At 45.3% G+C, this 23,231-nt stretch overlaps 1 protein-coding gene across 3 annotated transcripts in view; it reads left to right on the top strand.

The window, feature by feature from the left end:
- Window positions 1-23,231, top strand: part of camk2g2 (calcium/calmodulin-dependent protein kinase (CaM kinase) II gamma 2) — a 230,400-nt gene that overhangs the window by 151,412 nt on the left and 55,757 nt on the right. For 2 of the 3 annotated variants that reach the window (XM_055661631.1, XM_055661630.1), the window contains exons 7-12: window positions 762-864; window positions 7,784-7,867; window positions 8,274-8,368; window positions 13,876-13,998; window positions 14,861-14,944; window positions 18,326-18,368. In XM_055661631.1, the coding sequence (XP_055517606.1) occupies window positions 762-864; window positions 7,784-7,867; window positions 8,274-8,368; window positions 13,876-13,998; window positions 14,861-14,944; window positions 18,326-18,368 (532 nt within the window). Of the gene's footprint in view, window positions 1-761; window positions 865-7,783; window positions 7,868-8,273; window positions 8,369-13,875; window positions 13,999-14,860; window positions 14,945-18,325; window positions 18,369-22,948; window positions 23,009-23,231 lie in introns of all 3 variants that reach the window. The other variant, XM_055661632.1, reaches the window with a different exon arrangement.

Raw genomic sequence — 23,231 nt, 5'->3', positions numbered from 1 at the left:
GGGCCTGTTTCAAGGCTGTATCTCCAAACTAAACTAAACTAAACATGCCTTCTTGTCATGGACACCACAGCTCAGGAGAAAGGTTTCGCACTCTCTGATGCATGGATAATTAGCTCATTGACTAAAACTTACAGTGATAGTTTGCAGAGAACCAACATTTTCCTACATGAGGTCAGAAGATCACAAGCCGTGCACTAAATCAGGATGGCCAACTTTGCTTGCTGATGGTTCTTGATTAGTGCGGGTGTCGGGAGTTATGGGGGGAAGGCAGGAGAATGGGGTAGACAGGGAAATATACGATTGAATGGCGGAGTAGACTTGATGGTCTAATTCTGCACCTAGAACTTATGAACTTATAAGGAAAGTAATGGGCCTGTCCCACTTGGCGATGTTTCAGGCAACTGCCGGCGACCGTCATGGTCGTAGCAGGTCGCGGAAAAACCGGCGACAACCTACGACAGCGCCTACGTCAGGAGAAGTCAAGCTACGCTCATTGGCGTCAAACCCACTGTCGAAAATTTAGCAGCGACCAGAAAGACGCTACGACTTTTTGCGCGACTGAGGAGACGACTCCCGGCGAACATGTGGTGACAAACTAGTCGCCTGGAGTTGCCTAAAAAATCGCCTAAGTGGGACAGGCCCTTGACTGAGTGACAGTCACTTCTGAAGTGTTACAGTTCCTGCATTGTGTTGTTTGCTTTGCCATTAGTCACCTCTCCGGTTGTCTAACCACTAACCACCTTGGTTTCTCACTCCCAAAGCCAGAGAACCTGCTGCTTGCAAGTAAATGTAAAAATGCAGCGGTGAAGCTGGCCGACTTTGGACTGGCAATCGAAGTGCAAGGGGATCAGCAGGCATGGTTTGGTAAGTTGCTGAATTTCCTTGGATTCCTTACAACAGAATGTGAGACTGATGAGGGTGTGTTTGAAGGTTATACTGTCAGGGTGGTTGCTCCATCCATCATTTTTATTGGGTAGATTGAGCATGTGGATTATTAAGTCCATTAAAAGATCCCAATTTATTGAATAGTCAATAAAGCACAGAGGGGCTTGTGTGCACTCATGGGTCCAGCAAAGATCTAAGGTCAGAAAATGAACAAGTAAATCACCGTCTGAAGCCTTCGATTACCGGGAGACAGAGTTTAGAGTTGTTGGGGTTTTGATACAAGGTTCCTGCAGTACACTAACCACAGGCATGGCCATTCTGTTCTTCATTCTGACAAAATGCTTTTCAGAAAGTGTGTCTTACAGCATAAGGATCAAGGTTACTTCATTGCCATGCATACTGACAATGGAACAATGAATATCTCACTTGCTGCAGCGCACCAGGCTCATAAATGCAACATCTCACAGATTAATATTTAATAGTTAAATAAATCAGCAATACATCAATAATTGTGGTACCTGTACCAGGCAGCCATAATAGTGGGAAAAACCAGAGTCTATAGTGCAACAAAGGCACTGGCTGTAGAAGATTATAGTTGGTGTCATTGAGTTATACAGCATGCCTACAGCATCTTAAACGCCACTGTCGTATCTGTCCACCCCTGCCAGTGCGTACAAGTGGTAAGGTCCAAACTCTCCACACATCTCCATGAATCATCCCCCTCTCTCCTTATAGCAATGTCCTCTTGCCTTGGATATTTCCACCTTGGGAAAAAGGTTCTGACTGTCTACCCTATCTTTGTCTGTCACGATTTTATACACTTCTATCAAGTCTCCTCGCAACCTCCGGTGTTTCCAGAGAAAACAATCCAAGTCAGTCCAACCTCCCCCCGTAGCTTCCTCTTCCTCGTGTCCGGCCATCTTGTATATCACGTCTCTCCGGTCGGTCAGTGACGGTTGACGGTCAGTGGCTGCAGAATTGGCTACTTCAATCAGTCACTGTGGTACAGTTTCTGTCGTCAGCACGTGGAGGCTTCTGCTTGCATCCCTCCCTGTAGCTGACCCCCTCTGATCCAGGCAGCGTTCTGGTGGACCACCTCCCGCTCCCTCACCAAAGTTCCAAGCTGTTCGTGCAGTGCGACAAGCAGACTGCACGAAATACTCACAATGTGGTCTAACCAAAGTCCGGCAGCTGCATCATGACTTCCTGACTCTTACGTTCAATGCCCCTAGCAATGAAGGCAAGCATTCCATAAGCCTTCTCAACCACCCTATCTCCTTGTCCACCACCTTTGGTTACCTATCAACCTGTACCCCAAGATCCCTCTGCACACCGACGCTGTTACGGGTCTTGCCATTAACTGTGTACGCTCCCCTTACACTCTACCTCCCAGTGTGCAACACCGTACTCTTGCTTGGGTTCAACTCCATCTGCTACTTCTCTGCTGCCCATTTCTGCAGCTGACTTATATCCTGCTACAGCTTCTGACACCCTTCCTCACTGTCTGCATCTCCTCCAATGTTGGTGTCGTCAGCAAACCTACTAACCTGCCCATCTACATTTATGCCCAGGTCATTTATATATATATCACAACAGCAGAGGTCCTAGTGCAGTTCCCTGTGGGACACCACTGGTCACAGATCTCCAGCCCACTGTCCACTGCAACCCTCTGCCTTCTATGAATAAGCCATTTCTGAATGTCTGAGACCAAGTCATCGTGAATCCGTACATCTTAATCTTCCAGATCAGCTTACCATGAGTGACCTTATCAAAAGCCTTACTAAAATCCAGTAGACAACATCTCCCCCCCCCCCCTCAATTATTGGTTATAATGCATAATAAATCACATGCACAGTCATGTATAGAAAAGGTTTAGAGTAATCTGGGCAAAGAGTGGGCAGGTGGGACTAGAGTAGATGGGGCATCTAGGTTGGCATGGGCAAGTTGGGCTGAAGGGTCTGTTTCCATGTTATATGACAATGCCTCTCAACCTCTCAATGTCAGACCAGCAGTCCATCCAGTTAGAGCCAGTGGATGGGTGAAGAGAGAGAGAGGCGGGGGTATAATGTGCGGTTGTTGTACTGATGATAACATTAAAGATGATATTCTCAGGAGCAGGCTACTTGAAACGGTTGCCTGATTTATTGATCTGCAAACTCTGAAGCTAGCTGATGATTGCGAATCCAATTACTCCACCGTCACTGAAAAGGTCATCGCAACAGATCTGAGACTGGGTCAGAGAGCTCAGCCTCTGATCAAGAGTGAACACAATTGTGATGTCAGTGAAATCCAGCAGTTTTTTTGTTTTGTTTAATATTTTATTTTATTAGAAGTAAGTACAGTCATATGGCACCAAAGTGCCTAATATATATTTTCATAACACATTTTATGTACAACTTTTTTTTTTTTTTGTTACATTGAAAAAAGATGAGAATAAGAAAAAGAAGTTAGATAGTAAAGGATAGAAAGATGTGAAATATATAGTGTGTGAAGAAAGAAAACGAGTAAATGAAGAAAGTTGAGAGAGAAAATAGAGAAAAGAAAATAAAATAAAAAAGAAAAGGAGATCATTATTTATAATCTTGACCAACCCTCATCCAGTCCTGAAACAGTTGTTTTTTACTATTGTGTTGCACCATATGATTCCAAAAAAACGACGAATGGAGACCAACTCGTTATGAATTGGTCTGATTTATCCATTAGGAGGAATCGCATATCCAGCAGTTTGATTAGAATAAAACACTTTTGAGCCAGAACCTCTTCCCGTGACCTCTGTTGGAGGCAATGATCTCTGTAGGTGTGAAGCTTTTGTTGTGGCCACTTCCAATCCTTCACTGCTAGGGTGCATAATGATCGGCTACTATCAGTTACTCCATATGGTGGCATAATGGTGAAATTAAACCTCCCTCAATCCAGTGGTTTGTAGGGTCAATTTCAAGGTGCCTAACCCTAATGCCAACACACAAGGTGGACAGTGTGTGCAGGAAGGAACTGCAAGATAAACACAATATGCTGGAGTAACTCAGCGGGACAGGCAGCATCGCTGGAGAGAAGGAACGGGTGACATTTCGGGTCGAGACCCATCTTCAGACTGGGCAATTTGTCAGGAGGAAATTAAGAATCGGGAAGTTACGATGCAGAGGCACTTTATGGGGCAGTGTGGGTGTCAAAGGTGACGGGGAGAAGGCGGGAGAATGTGGTTGAGAGGGAAAATAGATCAGCCATGATTGAATGATGCAGCAGACTCAATGGGCCGAATGGCCTAATTCTGTTCTGATGACTGATGAAATAGTGAACTCTATAGGACTAGGGAGTCCAGAACCAGGGGCCACACAGTTTAAGAATAAGGGGTAAGCCATTTAGAACGGAGACGAGGAAACACTTTTTCTCACAGAGAGTTGTGAGTCTGTGGAATTCTCTGCCTCAGAGGGCGGTGGAGGCCGGTTCTCTGGATACTTTCAAGAGAGCGCTAGGTAGGGCTCTTAAAGGTAGCGGAGTCAGGGGATATGGGGAGAAGGCAGGAACGGGGTACTGATTGGGGATGATCAGCCATGGTCACTCTCTGTGAGCTGTGTGGGTTTTCTCCGGGTTCTCCGGTTTCCTCCCACACTCAAAAGACGTGCAGGTTTGTAGGTTAATTGGCTTGGTTTAATCATAGGTTATCCTGAATGTGTGTCGCATAGTGTTAATGTGTGGGGATCGCTGGTCGGCATGGGCTGGGTGGACTGAAGGCTCTTTTTCCGCGCTGTTTCTCTAAATTAAACTAAACTCAGATATCAGTCTGAAGATGGGTCTCGACCCGAAACGTCACCCATTCCTTCTCTCCAGAGATGCTGCCTGTCCCGCTGAGTTACTGCAGCATTTTGTGTCGTCCTTAAAGTAAGATCTTGTCAGGAATCATGTGAATGCCTGGATGAATTATTTCAGACCAGACCTGCACACTCACCTGTGGTCTGTCCTTGATCCAACTCCAGCTGTGTTGGCCAACATCTGTATGTCTTGCAGCAATGGCATTCACTCTGAATGCCCCGTTAAGCTTTTGGAACGCAAGTTAATTATTTTAACAAGTTTGCAAGCAATGTGGAGGAGATAAGTACTACTTAAGAAAATTGAAAGCATAAACTCACACCCCGCAGCGAGTTGACTCAGCAACCTGTAAGCTGCAATACTCCACTCGATCTTCTAGTTAAAGATTCAGTGTGTAGGAAATAAAGAAGCTTCCTCTGTCCCCAGGTGTCACACATGCTCTACTGTTGTAGAGTATATTGGGCCATCAAAATACTGCCAAATAGTCATTTGTCACTGAAGATAGACACAAAATGCTGGAGTAACTCAGCGGGACAAGCAACATCTCTGGAGAGAAGGAATGGGTGATGTTTCGAGTCAAGACTCAGTTGTCACTCTTCTTTCGCCAATAGTTGCTGATGGACTATTTTATTTTGATCATTCTCAAGATGTGGCCTCTATTTAGTATCTGATTGATTGATTGATCAGTCAGTATCAATCAGTGTCTATTGGGAAGAAGGCGAGTTACCAACTTGGATTCCTACTGTCGATGGAAGTGACTACGTTACACTGCGATAAGGGAGGGAGTTTCAGGATAGTAACAGATTGGAGACACTGGTTCTTGTCATGCACCAGCTATGAAGTCATAGAGTCATACAGTATGGAAACAGGCCCTTCAGCCCAGCTTGCCCATGCCGACCAACATGCCCCACCTAGAGTCATCAAGTAATACAGCATGGAAACAGGCCCTTCAGCCTAAATTTCTTGTATGTGAATTCCTTGTATGTGAATACTTGGCCAATAAACTGTTTCAATCATTCATTCATTCATCATTCATTCATTCAAATTGCCCATGCCGACCAACATGCCCCAATTAAGTTAAACTCCAGTATAACAGGTAGAGCCAAGGGGAAGATACAGAGTGCAGAATATAGTTCTCAGCATTGTAGCGCATCAGCTCCAGGGGTGTAGAATTCTCACAGAAGGCTGAGTATTTGTAATAGATTCTAGGCCAAACAATATGATGGATTGATGAAAGGTCTCCACCCGAAACAAAGTCTGAAGGAAGGTTTCGACCCGAAACGTCACCCATTCCTTCTCTCCACAGATGCTGCCTGTCCCACTGAGTTACTCTAGCATTTTGTGTCTATCTTTGATTTAAACCAGCATCTGCAGTTCTTTCCCATCAATCTGATGGTGTTTATTAAGTTGTTTCATGGGTTGCTGGTACTCTATGCATAGTGTATAATAATTGCCCTTATTTCCAACTTTGATCTTGTGAAACATATTGCATGCATTGATGGCGTTAGCTTGAAATGGATCATTAGAGCAGAGATAAAGGGCTTGATGCAACACACTGAATGTAAAATGCTGTACAGCAAATTGTGTATTCCTGGGATTTATTGATTAAATTAGTGTTTCACTTCAATCTGACCCTTTTGTTACTGAATTTACAGCACGGACGTAGGCCCTCAGCCTGACTTTAGATATTCATTCATGGAGTTGTGAATGTGCATTGTAATGCCAACATTTTGTTCGTGTTGCCTGAACTAAAGCAGTTAGCAGTCAATGCTACAGGCATTCAAGATATAACAACATGGACCTGCAGATGCTGTGTTATACCATGTACTGCCACAAGGAAGTGTTGTTACAGATGTGGCCACTCCAGTAGATAAAAAAAAGCAATTTCCTGTACTTTAACACAAGGAACTGCAGATGCTGGTTTACAAAAAAGACACAAAGTGCTAGAGTAACTCAGCGCATCAGGCAGCTTCCCTGGAGGTAACGCTTCAGGTCAGGACCTTACTTCAGACTGAAGAAGGGTTCCAACCCACTGAGTTACTCCAGCATTGTGTGTCTAACTCGCCTAACATATCCTTGTCACCAATAATCAGGCCAGGTCTGGTAAGTGGAGCAAATGTTCTTCTCTGCAGGTCAGTCATGAATAGAGTGGGGGTTGATAATGCAGTGAGGAACTCCACAGGTCAGGTCAGGCCAAGCAGCGTCTATGGAGGAAACAGAATGGTGGCCACGGTCTAGTTGTTTCATGGTTACTAGAGGGAATATTCTCTGGCCCAAGTAGGTTGGCAATAGTCATGTTCCACATTAGACTTCCTGCTTCATGGTGGACATGCCTGGGTGGAGCTCCAGTTTCCAGTCGCTCCGCTTTCAACATCCTAAAGACATGCAGTTTTGAGGGTTAATTGGCCTCTGTAAATTGCCCAGCCAATGGATATGGAGTGGATGAGGAAATGGGATAAAATAGAACTAGTGTAAACAGGTGATTGATGGTCCGCATGGACTCTGTGGGCCGAAGGGCCTGTTTCCATGCTGTATCTACAATTGTGACCCATTTGTAGTTAGCTGGCAGCTCAGTCCTTGTGTCACTTGGAGTTGCAAAATCACAATGCACCAGGTGGGTCACTTATAATAAGTGGGTTGAATGAATCTTTAATGGCTCAAGTAAAGCTATGGGACGGACGTCAGTGTGATTACTGCTCGGCAGGGAATGATGTACGGCTTTCCACTCACTCATCTCGCTCTGTGGCATTTGTAGCTTTTACACGTGATGGACAAGCTTAAACTCCAAGACGTTTCCGTAAAATCTTCAGCGTATTTCTTGCATTAATGAATGATTTTTTATGTTAAGCTTCTACTGAGCCGTAGTGCGTAGGAGAGTGCGAGTGTATGGGGATCACTGGTCAGCGTGGACTCGGTGGGCTGAAGGGCCTGTTTCTGTGCTATATCTTTAGACTAAACTAAACCAGGAGGGAGGCAAGAAAGACTTGCAACTCAAGCCTTCAAATCAAGAAACAAATCTGTTGAAAGAGCAGTAGTTGAGATTGGACAAATACGTTGCACTCCTGATCTATTTTTTTTTAATCTCCCTTAGGATTTGCGGGGACTCCAGGATACCTCTCGCCCGAGGTTTTAAGAAAAGATCCATATGGAAAACCAGTTGACATCTGGGCGTGCGGTGAGTGGCCAAGTAACTCTGTCAGGGCTGTGAATGAGGGGAGGCAAGTCAGGAAGAATCGTTACAGCACAGGATGAGTTTGTTGGGTAGACTGTGAGATACATTCTAGTGATACACTGTTCCTCAATAGCATAATTGGCTGGGTGTCAAGCCAAGTCCCTAGGGTACCAGGTGTTACGGGGAGAAGGCAGGAGAGTGGGGTTGAGAGGGCTCGAAGGGCAGAATGGCCAACTCCTGCACCTATTGTCTATTGTCTATTGAGAGGGAGAGATAGATCAGCCGTGATTGAATGGCAGAGTAGACTCGATGGGCCGAATGGCCCAATTCTGCTCCCACAAATTATGAGCATGAATACTATTCATCTGCCAAATTGATTCTAATGCACTATTGTTCACTACTGTTGCAGGAGTCATTCTCTACATATTATTAGTCGGCTACCCACCTTTTTGGGATGAGGATCAGCATAAACTATACCAACAAATTAAGGCTGGCGCTTATGACGTAAGTACAAGTGGACCTTGAGTTAGAGATTGAGGCAGAGTTTGTGATGATAATGGTGAGGAGAGTGATACGTAATGGACTGTCTATCAGCAACCTCTGGAATTCACATCTGCCGTTAAACCTGGAAATCCAGATGTTCCCATCTTCCAGTGTCATTCACAAATGTTATTTATCCTCATTGCAAATGTTACTGCATGAAGCACAACTATGATTGGAGCAGTTTGTTGAGCGAACTTTGCTCTCAACCTCGTTAATCGAGAAAATTATTAGGTCTGTGAATTTTAATTTGTCTGAGAATTTATCAAAAATTCTACTGCAGTTTAAATCATTTTTCCTTGCATTTCTCTCAGTTAGTTTAACTTCTGCCTTTATCTCACGAGTCATTATTTTACACTCAAAACTCTTTAGAAAAGTTAGTTCAATCATTTTTCCCTTCCTGGTTTGGTGCCTGTTCAGTGTGATTGGTTATTCATATATTATGAATCCCCTTGAATCAAACAGCAATGGGCATCTGATGGGTTGCACTGCAGCAAAGGTGATATTTCTTGGGGCAGTTTTCTCTGTGTCAATGCATTGCCACTTAATCCAAAATTCAGGCCATTAGACTTTAGTGACTTTAGAGATACAGCGCATAAACAGGCCCTTCAGCCCACCGCACCAACCAGCAATCATCCCGTATACTAGCACTACCCTCCTGGGGCCCACTTGTAGATCTTTGGAGTGCGGGAGGAAACCGGATCACCCAGAGAAGACCCACGTGGTCCCAGGGAGAACGTACAAACTCTGTACAGACAGACCCGTAGTCAAGATCGAACCCAGTAACTCTAATGCTACGCCACTGTGCCAACCTAATTACTTTTCAAGACAAATGTTTTCTATTCCAGTTTACGAGAATTCCGCCTAGGTTTATGGTCACCAGCGAGATGGTTGGAGGTTGAGGGGGATCCTAATATAAATATATACAATTATGAGGGACATTATAGGGTAGGCAGTCAGAACCTTTTTTCCAGGATGGAAATGTCAGACTAGAGGGCATAGCTTTGAAGTTATTATAGAATTTGAGGAATACTTCTTGTAGAAACATAAAAAATTCTTAGAGGATTGGACGGGCTAGATGCAGGAAAAATGTTCCTGATGTTGGGGGAGTCCAGAGCCAGGGGTCACAGTTTAAGAAAAAGCGGTCGGCCATTTAGGACTGAGATGAGGAAAAACTTTTTCACCCAGAGAATTGTGAATCTGTGGAATTCTCTGCCACCGAAGGCAGTGGAGGCCAATTCAGTGGATGTTTTCAAGAGAGAGTTAGATTTAGCTCTTAGGGCTAACGGAATCAAAGTATATGGGGGGAAAGCAGGAACGGGGTACTGATTATACATGATCAGCCAGCTTTTTGAGTCTATCTTCGGTGTAAACCAGCATCTGCAGTTCCTTCCTGCACACGGATCATTTTCTTCTTGGTTTTATTCTGAATAAGATCTAAACCTTTAAACAAAATAGATTTTAAATACGCAGCATAAATTATGTAATGGGTAATCATGAGACCTAGCATAACTTTGATATTAAATTGCTTTCAGTTATTCGGGCTGTATTGCTGGCAAAAGCAATTATCTTTCTTCCTTCAAATTAGAGAGCAATATGACATATTTAATATAATTTATGCAAATTCTTTGGGAACTATTTTCCGAGAGACTTCAGTGTTCAGTAAAGTGAACGAGATTGTTTCTGAGAAATCGTGGACTTTCTCTTCAGCATAGGAGGTGTCCTTTAAAAACCTGCATGAATGTCTGAAGGATTATTCCACCTGCTCTCCTCTCTTTCCCACAACCTTGAGGACTTTTTTCCATTTCAAGAATTTATCCAATTCTCTTTTTAGTTTTTTGTTTAGTTTAGAGATACAGTGGAAACAGGCCCTTCAGCCCACCGAGTCCAACGTGATCATTCGTTCAGACTAGTTCTATCCCACATACTAGTGACATACAATTTATAATAGACCATAGATGCAGGAGTAGGCCATTTGGCCCTTCGAGCCAGATCAGCCATTCAATGTGATCATGGCTGATCATCCCCAATCAGTACCCCGTTCCTGCCTTCTCCCCATATCCCCTGACTCCGCTATCTTTTAGAGCCCTATCCAGCTCTCTCTTGAAAGCACCCAGAGAACCAGCCTCCACCGCCCTCTGAGGCAGAGAATTCCACAGACTCACAACTCTCTGTGAGAAAAAGTGTTTCCTCGTCTCCGTTCTAAATGGCTTACCCCTTATTCTTAAACTTACTGAAGACAATTAACCTACAAAACCTACTGGTCTTTGGAATGTGGGAGGAAACCGGAGCATCCAGAGAAAACCCACTCATTCACAGGTAAAATGTACAGACTTGATCTAGACAGCACATGTAGCCAGGATCAACCCCAAGTCTCTGGCGCTGTAAGGCTGCAACTCTACCACTGCGCCACCATGCCGCTCCTCAGTTTTTAGTTAGTTGGTTTTCTCCAGTGTTTTGGATAATCCATGCAAAGTCGGAAGAAGGGTTGAAACATTGCCTGTCTGTGTCATTCAGAGATGAGGCCTGACCCACTGAGTTACTCCAACACGAAGATCCTGGCATTCATAGTTCCTCGTGTCCCAATACCACAAGCATTTGGAGGAATGCTCTTCCTTGATATTTTAGCATTAGCTTGCAATTGGCACTTGTTAGAAGCAACAGGAAGTAGGAGCACAGCACTTTCTTTTATGCCCTGTACTTAGAGATAGTTGAAATCTTGTGCCCTTGGACCACACATCTCTGGGTATGTTTTACCCAAACGCAATGATCCATTTTCCATCATTAGTCGGGTAATTAATGATTGAAGTTTTTGACTGATTGAAAAATACAGCATGAAAACAGGCCATTCGGCCCGCTAAGTCCACGACAACCATCGATCACCCGTCCCACTTTTGTACCCACTCCCTACATGACAGGGACAATTCACAGAGGCCAATTAACCTACGAACCTGCACGTCTTTGGAATGTGGGAGGAAACCGGAGCACCCGGGGGAGACCCACATGATCACAGGGAAAACGTGCAAACTCCACAATGTCAGGATCGAACTTGGGTCTCTGATGCTGTAAGAGAGCAACTCTACCAGTTATACGATTGCTGAGTAGCACGCTGCTCAGGAGGCCATTTCACCTCTTGTGGAAAACCAGAGTCAGATGGTGCTGACGCATCCAACATTAAATGGGCTTTTACTTGGCACGAGATCTTCTCAACCACCCCGCAGTAGTGTAGGAAGGAACTGCAGATGCTGGTTTACACCGATGATAGGCACAGAATGCTAGAGTAACTCAGCGGGTCAAGCAGCATCGCTGGAGTGAAGAAATAGGTGACGTTTCAGGTCGAGACCCGCTAGAGTTTTCTTAAGATAGACACACATAGCTGGAGTAACTCAGTGGGACAGGCAGCATCTCTGGAGAGAATGGGTGACGTTTTGTGTCAAGACCCTTTGTCAGACTGTCTCGACCTGAAACGTCACCCTTTCCTTCTCTCCAGAGATGCTGCCTGTCCCACTGAGTTACTCCAGCTTTTTGTGTCTATCTTCGGTTTAAACCAGCATCTGCAGTTCCTTCCTACACAATGCCTGAAGAAGGGTCTCGACCCGAAACGTCATCCATTATTTCACTCCAGATATGCTGCCTATCCCGCTGAGTTACTCCAGCATTTTGTGTCTTATCTTCACCCTAGAGTTGTGTGGGCAGTCCTCTAACATATAATTCTTGTTTATCTTTGATTGGTTTGGAAGTCAAAAGAAACCAGTAAAACCTGCAAAGAATTTGGAATGTAATTTCTGCCCTGGAGTGACGGGGAAGTGTCAATGTTCATTAGCTTGTTGATTTATTTGATTCTGACAATGCCGTGTGTAATTATTTTCATATTGAACAGTTCAGCGTCTTGTTGAGACACAGGGGGCTATGCTTTCTACTCAAATGCATGCAACGCCCATTTACAATGAGCTGCTGCCATTCTATTTTTGTGATGGATACTGAACAAATAGAATTCTTTAAAATTGATTTAATAAAATGTCTATTCATGTTTCTGCAGTGAACCAGAGGGGAAATAATGAAAGGTTACTCCAGCATTTGTTGGATAATGACGTTAATTACTATATAAATCATTTCTGAATCCCAGTTGATCTATTTGCCATTTAAAGCATTTTAACAAGATTTTTTTTTTTAAACAAGACTGAACAAGATCTTTTCGGCTAGAAGATAAAAATGCTGGAGGATCTCAGCGGGTGAGGCGGCATCTCTGGAGAGAAGAAATAGGCGACGTTTCGGGTCGAGACCCTTAGGGTCTCGACCCGAAACGTCGCCTATTTCTTCGTTTTGGGTCAAGACCCTAATTCATAACCTTTTTTACTCATGAACATTTTTCATTGGGCTAGAAAAATGCCCGACCTACTTGATGCCACGAGTACCTATGACTAACATCTCGGCCTTCTACGACCTACCTACGACCTCCTAAGACTCATGCTGCGAGTATGAGTCAAGGGCAAATTCGGCAGAGGTGGTGAATTAGGTCGTGAAAGTGGGACAGGCCCTTCAGAGTGTCGAACCGAAACGTCGCCTATTTCTTCTCTCCATAGATGCTGCCTCACCCGCTATGTTCCTCCAGCATTTTTTGTCTCCCTTCGGTTTTTCCAGCGTCTGCAGTTCTTTCTTAAACACAAGATCGTTTTGGCTATTCACTCTAGGGATGTTGTGGGATTGTAACTGGACTAGCTTGGACAGGCTTGGACCAGAGGGTCAGGCAGCATCTATGGAGAGAGTGAACGACTTTTCGTGTCAAGTCTCTTCCTCAGACTCCACCCGTCTGAAGAAGGGTCCCGACCTGAAACGTGGTATGTCTGTCCCTCCACAGATGCTGCCTGACCATTTCTCGGACGATTCCACCTTGAAAGCATTGCACCTCAGGTCCTCGATAATACTTCACCTCCAGCATGTTGCATACAACCTACATGATCTTTGGATGAATACAAGGCACAAGGAACCGCAGATGCTGGAATCTTCAGCAAAAAATACAAAAGTACAGGAGTAACTCAGCGGGTCAGGCAGCATCTCTGTGGAATATAGATTGGTGATGTTTCGGGTTGAGACCCTTCTTCAGAATGATTGTCATGGGGGAGGGGGGAGCTAAAAATGGGGCGGGACAAGGCCTGGCAATGGACAGGTGGATACAGGTAAGTGGAGAGGGGAGGGGGATTAGCAGATGGGTGGACAAGGCCGTGAAATAAGGAGAGAAGAGTTGTGAAGCGCTGTAGGTGGGGGGTGGGGGGGGAAGTGAGTTGGGGGGGGAGCGACAAAATGGTTACACTTCCATTTACCTATCTGAGTTCTTCAGAGATGCTGCCAAACCTGCTGAGTTACCCCAACGCCTTGTGTTTTTTGCTCATCTTCTGATGAATGCTCTGCATGATCTTGCTGCCAGCACCTCCAAGGCACAGGAGATACTCACTCATCCATTTCTATGGCAGTTTCCCTCTCCAGAATGGGACACCGTCACCCCAGAGGCCAAAAATCTGATCAACCAGATGCTGACCATCAACCCCGCCAAGAGGATAACAGCGACTGAGGCCTTGAAGCACCCATGGGTCTGCGTGAGTACCAATCCCAACCTTCCAGCCTTCATCACTTGGATGAGTGCGGTTTGTGTTGGTTTCATCAAGGCTCCAGACTGTTGGATTTATGCCACTGAGTGGCCTTCATGCCTTGTGTATTCCTCGTGTCCTTGAGTAGTCTTCATGCCTTGTGTATTCCTCATGTCCTTGAGTAGTCTTCATGTCCTTGAATGGTCTTGATGCCCTTGAGTAATCTTAATGCCCTTCACAAGTTATAGGAGTACAATTTGGCCATTCGGCCCATCGAGTCTACCCCGCCATTCAATCATGGCTGATCTCTGCCTCCTAATCCCATTTTCCTGACTTCCTCCCTCAACCCTTGACTCACGTTCCAATCAAGAATTTGTCTCCCTTTGCCTTCGAAATATCCACTGACTTGGCCTCCACAGTCCTCCATGGCAATGAGTTCCACAGATTAACTACCCTCTGACTAAAGAAGTTCCTCCTCACCTCCTTTCTAAAAGAGCGCCCTTTAATTCTGAGGCTACGACCTCTGGCCCTAGACTCTCCCACCAGTGGAAACATCCTCTCCACACCACATCCCTTGATAAGTCTTCAAGCCCTTAAATAGTCTTTATGTCCATGGCGAGTCTTTTTGGGCTGGTTAGATCTTCTTTCAAGGAAGTCATCCTTTTGCAGCTAGCCGCGCGGGAAGTTATCAGTTTTCATTTGTGGACACAGTTTCCTTAAATATCCGATTAGGAGCAGTATAAACGAATGCAAATGGGCAAGGAATTGTTCCACAATTGTAGTACAAAACACTATATTATATCAATGTTATTGATGCAAGTTAATTTATGAAAGTCACCAAATAATACTGAATTTCTGCTTTGTCTTCCAGCAACGGTCCACCGTGGCATCGATGATGCATCGCCAAGAAACGGTGGAATGCTTGAGGAAGTTCAATGCCAGAAGAAAGCTGAAGGTGATTGGTGGTAAATGTTTCATAGCCGTGCGTTTAACCTGAAGCCAAGGAAGGATTTTCTGGGAGGAGGTTGTTGAGAACATAAGAAAATAGTTGCAGGAGTAGACCTGGGCGGTCACGGTGGTGCAGCGGTAGAGTTGCTGCCTTACAGCGAATGCAGCGCCGGAGACCCGGGTTCAATCCTGTCCACGGGTGCTGTCTGTGCGGAGTTTGCACGTTCTCCCCGTGACCTACGTGGGTTTTCTCCGAGATCTTCGGTTTCCTCCCACACTCCAAAGACGTGCAGGTTTGTAGGTTTGTATGGCTTGGTAAATGTAAAAAAAAGTTTAATTGGCCCTAGTCGGTGTAGGATAGTGTTAGTGTGCGGGGATCGCTGGTCGGTGTGGACTCGGTGGGCCGAAGGGCCTGTTTAGGGTAGGGCAGGACTTTCATATGAAGAAAGACTGGATAGACTCGGCTTGTACACGCTGGAATTTAGAAGATTGAGGGGGGATCTTATAGAAACTTACAAAATTCTTAAGGAGTTGAACAGGCTAGATGCAGGAAGATTATTCCTGATGTTGGGGAAGTCCAGAACTAGGGGTCACAGTTTAAGGATAAGGGGGATGTCTTTTAGGACCGAGATGAGAAAATCATTTTTTACACAGAGAGTGGTGAATCTGTGGAATTCTCTGCCACAGAAGGTAGTTGAGGCCAGTTCATTGGCTATATTTAAGAGGGAGTTAGATGTGGCCCTTGTGGCTAAAGGAATCAGGGGGTATGGAGAGAAGGCAGGGATGGGATACTGAGTTGGATGATCAGCCATGATCATATTGATTGGCAGTGCAGGCTCGAAGGGCCGAATGGCCTACTCCTGCACCAATTTTCTATGTTTCTATGTTTACGCGCTGTATCTCTAAACTAAACTAAGCTGAACCACACCCATTGGATCCTTATCCCTGCAGCCATTTCCTTTAAAAACCTTGGACTGGTTGGGATCAGGTGGCGTATCTTCCTTTCATCCCATTAAATTTTCTAAAAATTTGCCCCTTGTGATAGTGACTGTCACAGTTGCTTCCACACTATGTGAAACTAGGGTGCAGGATCTCTTTGGGCGAATTACAGTCTTATACCCTGAAGGCTGACGCAAAGTGTTGAATAATCCCAGCCCCGTTCCCTTGTTTAGCATTATTACCACCATCGCCCACCAGAAGTCCCACACATATCCTTGCTATCTTTTTCCTTGATATATACCCATAGAACCCCTTCCTATTTGTTTCACAATTGCCTGCCTTTTTCCCCTCATTATCAATCTTCTCTCTTCTTATTAATTTTAGAGTTTGGCTGCTGATCCTTGTAAAATTCCCAGTTTGCTGGTATAGTGCAGAGACCAAGAACTGTACAACATCGAGAAAAGGCCCTTCAACCCTCCTTGTCCATGCTGACCAAGTTCCCATATGCCCGAGAAGTTCATAGTTCATAAGCTCTCGGAGCAGAATTAGGCTATTCGGCCCATCAAGTCTTTGCCATTCAATCATGGCTCATCTATCGTTCCCTCTCAACCCCATTCTCCTGTTTTCTCCCTATAACCTTCTGGCCTGTAGAATTCTATAACCTGCCCTACCTATATATCGGTCCATGTATAGAAGGGTCTCGACCCGAAACATCATCTGTTCCTTTGCTTCATCGATGCTGCCTCACTGCTGAGTTTCTCCAGCATTTTTGTCTACCTTCGAATTTTCCAGCATCTGCAGTTCTTTCTCAAACAATATATCTGTCCAAATATCTTTTTGAAAATCAATAATTGTATCTGCTTCCATCCATCCCCTGGCAGCTAGCTCATCCTCGATACAGACTACCCTTTGAGTGTTGTATGGGCTTTTCCCAGACAGGATTACTCCACAAAGGCATTATGGTGATAGATTATGGAAGGGGCATTGGCTGGGCAGGAGCTGGGTCTGGTGTGGTGATTTGTTTAATGCTTTCTATGTTGTGGAGATAATGGTGACATGCCTGGAATTGTAAGATACAAGGCAATTAGACTAACTAAATACGCTATCAACCCAGAATTAATTCTTCGCACTGGATGCAATCATCTGTGAGAATGGAGACACTGGAATTAATAACTGTATATATCATATTGAGGAAGATTAATTCAAGCATATTTTTCAATAACAGACATAATTAAAATCTGTAAAGAGCTGTGGCTTGGAGTTTAGTATCAGCCCTGGCACATGAGGATAGAGGCTTGTAATTAGTGGGTTTCACAGGCTTGCAGCATCTCCAAACATTGAACAACTGGTGAAGATGGTTCACCATTGTAATGCCCCACTAGTTCCCCAAAAAATGGCAACAAAACTCTTGTCCAGAACTATGTGGCAGATCTACCCTCGTCTTCAAAGAATTGCCACTGAGACTTGTATCTTGCTGAACAGGTTCCCCGTTTAGTACAGACAGTCACAGAGTTACACAGCATGGAAACATTCCATTCGGCCCATTGTCCATGCTAAACAATTGTGCAAACTGTGCTGGGCCCATTAGCCTGCATTTAGCCCACGACGCTCTAAACTCTTCCATTCCAAATATCTGTCCAAACGTCCTTTAAAAGTCAGAATTGTACCCACTTTCTCAGGCAGCTCGTTCTAGATACAGACCATCCGCTGAGTGAAAAAGTTATCCTTAAAGTCCCTCTATCTCTCCCCTCCTGCCTTTAGCACAGGGGTCTGCAACCTTGTTCTGCATAGGGGCCAGGATGCATTCATAGTTGCTGAGGTAGTAGTTAGTTGTTTGGAGTTTGAGTTTAGTTTATTGTCACGTGTACCGAGGTACAGTGAAAAGCTTTTGTTGCGTGCTAACCAGTCAGTGGAAAGACAATACATGATTACTAATTGAGCCATTAACAGTGTACAGATGCATGATAAAGGGAATATCGTGATTAATTTTTAGTGCAAGGTAAAGTCTCAACAAAGATAGTCCAATGAGGTAGCTAGTAGTTCAGGACTGCTCTGTAGTTGGTGGGATGATTCAGTTGCCTGATAACAGCCGGGAAGAAACTGTCCCTGAATCTGGAGGTGTGCGTTTTCACACTTCTACACCTTTTGCTCAATGGGAGAGGGGAGAGGGGAGAAGAGAGAGTGGCCAGGGTGCGACTGGTCCTTGATGATGCTGCTGGCCCTGCCGAGGCAGCGTGAGGTGTAGATGGAGTCAATAGAAGGTAGGTTGGTTGGTGTGATGGTCTGGGCTGCGTCCACAATTCTGTGTAGTGTTCAAGAGCCTTATGGTTGCTGGGAAGAAGCTGCCGTTCCATATTGTTCATCGACATGAAGGGCTGAATGACTAGTTTTGTTATCTGTTGAAAGGGGGGAAATAAAGACATTCCCTAACCAGTCTTTTCTGATTTAGGGTGCGATCCTGACCACCATGCTTGCAACAAGAAACTTCTCAGGTATGTTCCTATACGGATCACTTCTGTAGCATGCTATTGCGTATAATGGAGGCAGAATCCAAGACTGTTCGATAAAGGATGACGTGTTTATAGACTATTGCTGGCCGCATTATTTTAACAAGCGCACACATTTGTTAAATATGTTAGAACGCCAAGGTTAGTTTGTACTTGTCCATCCAATATAACAGCTTCTAACCTTAAGGTACAGGTTTAGAGTTATATGGTCTCACATATACGGAGCTGCAGCAAAGAGGTTTGTATTGCATGCGATCCAAACAGACTAGATAACGCTTAACTTAAATACAATCGAATCAAACTTCAAGCCAATTGATGGAACAAAGGGGAAGATGTAGAATGCAGAATAGAGTTCTCAGCATTTTGGCGTAAACGACATATTGGAATTAATCTCCCTTTAGGAATCAGGACATTTGGTGAGAATTAGCAGAACTTTCCATTTGACAAATGAGCGATTTCTTGACCTTGTAGTAATTTAAGGCGTAATTAATGTCTGAGCCCTCTGAATAGGTCACAGTCTGGAGTCTCCCCCAGCCCAGACATGTTGCAGGTTGGCATTAATCGGCAAGATGTCTGGGAATAATTGTCATTTTATAAGCTTCTACAAAATGTACTCTTCATTCACTGTGAGAATGAGAGCTCCACTGTCATTGCCCCTCGAGAGGGGCTGATGGACTCCTGCTGTCCATGGATCCACAGAATTATTGGGTCAGGAGTTTCAATATCCTCTGAAAGGGAAATTGCTTTATGTGTGCCTTATACACAAAATCAATCGAACCATTTAATTCTTCTGTAGAACCATTATATTTATTGGTTACAAGTCTTCTGACTTCCTGAACGACTTGCCCAAACCATCTAGAGTGTTCGATTGGAACTAATCATGCTTTGGTTCATTCATGGTTCATTGTATAGCAAGGCTTTTTATGTTGGGGTGAAAAGGACATGTGGGTTTTCTCCGAGATCTTCGGTTTCCTCCCACATTCTAAAGACATACAGGTGTGTAGGTTAATTGGCTTGGAAAATGTAAAAATTGTCCCCAGTGTGATAGTTGTAGTGTGCGGGGATCGCTGGTTGGCGCGGACTCGATGGGCCGAAGGGCCTGATTCCCTGCTGTATCTCTAAACTAAACTAAGAAGAATAATGCTGGAGGGACTCAATTGATCAGGCAGCATCTGTGGAGAGAAATGGACAGGCAACGTTACAGATTAGGGGCCTTCTTCAGACAGTTCATCACACCTTCTGGCAGATAGACCTCTACCATGCTGAGGCCAGTTGCCAGCTCTCCCCGACATCTCCTCATATTTACCCCTTGAAACACACCGATCCGAAACATTGCCTGTCCAGTTTCCTCTTCAGATGCTGCCTGACATGCTGAGTTTCTTCAGCAGCTTGGTTTTTTTTGCTCAAGATTCCAGCATCTGCAGTTCCTTGGGTCTCCAAGGAGAATGATGGCATAACTCGCAGTATAAGGGAGCAAGGTAGACAAAAAAAAGCTGGAGAAACTCCGCGGGTGAGACGTTTCAGGTCGAGACTCTTGTTCAAGATCTTCTAAGTTGCCTGACAAGTGGGGAGATGGGTATAAATGCTTAAGGAACAAAGAAGAGAATTTGGTTTAAATGCTTTGCCAATGATGATGGGTTGAAGATGGAGATGGGCAGGGGGTGGGGATATCACTCAAGGTATCCATAGCAGCATCCCACGCATATAATAGATGGTGAGTTTTTACAGTGATGGATGCCGTCAACACATATTGAAATGCTGGCAAATCAGAAATCTGGCCGGCACATTTTCCTGCGAAAATTAACCCCTTGTGAATGTCACTGAGGCGTTTGCATGCATCGGCATAGCAGAAGCTTAAGTTAAATTCATATGGGCCCAATGCAAGATTTTGTTGAGGTCTTCCTTGGGCAAGTGTACTATACTATAGATATTGTAAACTGCCTTAAACCTGAAGAAGGGTATAAGCCCGAAACGTCACCTTCCCATTCTCTCCAGAGATGCTGCCTGAACCGCTGATCTACTTCATAAGTGATAGGAGCAAAATTAGGCCATTCGGCCCATTAAGCCTACTCCGCCATTCAATCTTGGCTGGTCTATCTCTCCATCTTACTCCAGTACTTTGGGTCTAACTTGGCATCACGTTGAACAGAGACATTGTGGGCCGAAGAGCCTGTTCCTGTGCTGTACTGTTCCATAGTCTCTGAGACTGGGGACCAGGATATCTACCTTCAGCCTCCACATCGGGGACAGTCCACCTGAGAAGCACAATTGCTTACATCTGCACTTTGGGTAAACAACCTGATGTTGTGCTCAGTTTATTAAATGTGCAGATCGAGGCTCTTAACCAGGCTGCTGGATGTAGGTCAAATGTGGACAGCTGTGTCACGCTCCACATAAACCCTGCGGTGATGGGCGAGGGACGGGAGGGGTGGCTCAGTCACCAGAACCATGCAGCAAAGCAGGTTGTGCGTATACCACCCCCTCACCTTGTCACGGAGCGCTGATCTCAGCAACGCCAATCCTCCGATACAAATGGGAGGGACTTTTAATGGTGATCGGAAGGGAATTGCAATACCTGGAAACTAGTAATAAATTGCTTTACTCTCCTGTCCCATCCCGGAGCCCCACCCATATTCCTTCCTCTGGCTTCACAATTCTCACCGCTTCCACCCTTCTCTCTCACCTCTGGCCTTTGTCCAAACATCTGCCCATCAAAAACGCTCCTCACCTGTATGCAGGTATTGCCCCACCTCCCCGCTACAATCAGTCTGAAGAAGGGTCGTGACCTGAAACGTCACCTATCCATGTTCTCCAGAGATGCTGCCTGACCCACTGAGTTACTCCAGCACTTTGTGGCTTTTTTGTTAGCCAGCATCTGCAGTTCCTTGTGTTAAAGTATAGGAAATTGTTTTTTTATTTGACTGGAGTGCCCATATCTGTAACAACACTGCCTTGTGGCAACATACTGTGAACATACTACAGTACAGTACAGGAACGGGCTGTCTGTGCCCAGCTTGATGCCAAGTTAAACTGATCTCATCTGCCTGTATTTGATCCATATCCTTCTAATCCCTGTGCTTCCATGAGCCTATCTAAAAGCATCCTAAACACCACTATCGTATCTGCAACGCCATATAATTCCAGCCTGTCGAGCTAGCAGAAGACACGGAGGGGGAGATGTAGACCTTCCCTCAAGATGATTGATTGAAACATCATCATCACAAGTAATTGGTGCAGTGGCATGCTGTGTTCTACGTACAATACACAAGTATGCAGAGAATCACCACCATGGAGTGCCGACAATGTTACAAAAGCATTTGATATAGTCCCTCTTGCCCATCTTCCTTCTCCGCCCCCCCATCCCCTTCCCCCCCTTCCCCCCCCCCCCCCGCTGTCCCCTTCCCTTCCCCCTGTCCCCCTTACCCCCCCATCCCCTACCCATCCCCCCCCCCCCATCCCCCCTGCCCCCCTCTTCTACCCCCCATCCCCCCCCCTCCATCCCCTGCCCCCCCCCCCCCCCCCCCCTTAGAGTTGCTCTCTTTACCCCCGCCACTCCTACCCAAGCCTACGCACCCTTGCTCTGGATGAAAGGTGGTCACCCCTCTTTCTCAGACCTCTATGGGTGCCCCTGATACGTTATTTGTGACTTGAAAGGGGGATAAAAAGATTCAGCATTAGCTTCCAGGAACGGGGGGGGGGGATTAAAAATGTGAAAGGAATAAGATTTGTGGGGGAGAGGGGCATGAACGGGAGGGTGGGTCTTGTACCGACTAATCGCTGTCTGCGGCACGATTCCATCGGCTGGAAACTCATTGTCCATCACACCTTTGTCCAATCTCTAAGTTGTGCTCCATAACTGGTTTGGACAATGAAAGTATATTTCAGAATTTCAAAAGTCAAAGAGTGTGTCATTGTCAAATGTCCCAGATAGAACAATGACAATCTGCAAGTGAGTCTGGACATACCTCCGACAATAAAACACTCCTGACTCCTAAAAGCCCTGTCCCACGGTGCGGGTTCATTCCAAGAGCTCTCCCGAGTTTTAAAAAAATCCATCTTGGGGTAAGCACGGAGAATGAACGGAGCGGGTACGTCGGAGCTCGGGGACGTCTCTTAGCGCTAACGGCAGGTACTCGGGAAGACTCGCTGACGACAGGTAAGCACGGGAAGACGCGTGAAGATTTTGCAACATGTTGAGAAATGTCCACGAGAGCCCCGAGTACCGACGAGTGGCCATTACCGTAAATCTCCGAGTTCGAATCAGGGCAAAACTCGGGAGAGCTCTTGGAATGAACTCGTACCGTGGGACAGGGGTTTAATTCGCATAGAGGTGAAGCCTAGTTTTGGAAACAGTGGACAATAGCTGATGACTTCCGTGGCAGCACATATAGTGAGGATCGGTTCCTACACGTTGCATGTTTTTAAGTTAAACTCGGTTGGAGATCGGAAGCTGGAGAATCGGACGGAACAAATGGGAGGGATTTAATACACATGGGCTTTGCTGTTCCTCTTTTAACCTTTTGAGCCTCCTCGGCTCCTGTCACTAAATCCTTCCCTTCCGATAGTTGGCAGGCAGTCTACAGCTCCGGCAGCAGCCGCAGCGGCTGTTGGGCTGGCTGAGCAAGGTATGTGTTATTGAACAACAGTGTGAAAAGCAGCATGCCGACTGAGTGCTTTCACCTAACTTGGAATGATTCTCATTTAACCATCATTCATCATTGCTTACTGGAGTTACTTTTCCCTTTAGGAAAGCAATAAAGGTATGTGGAATTAAGCAAAATGCAAATATATTTGTACAGTAGATACTCGCATTTACGTATATCAAAAAACACACACACACACACATGC

The sequence above is a fragment of the Leucoraja erinacea genome, chromosome 34 (genome assembly GCF_028641065.1).
Source record: "Leucoraja erinacea ecotype New England chromosome 34, Leri_hhj_1, whole genome shotgun sequence".
Classification (NCBI taxonomy): Eukaryota; Metazoa; Chordata; class Chondrichthyes; order Rajiformes; family Rajidae; genus Leucoraja; species Leucoraja erinaceus.
Note: the sequence above shows the minus strand (reverse complement) of the source record. Positions and strands in the feature narration are given on the sequence as shown.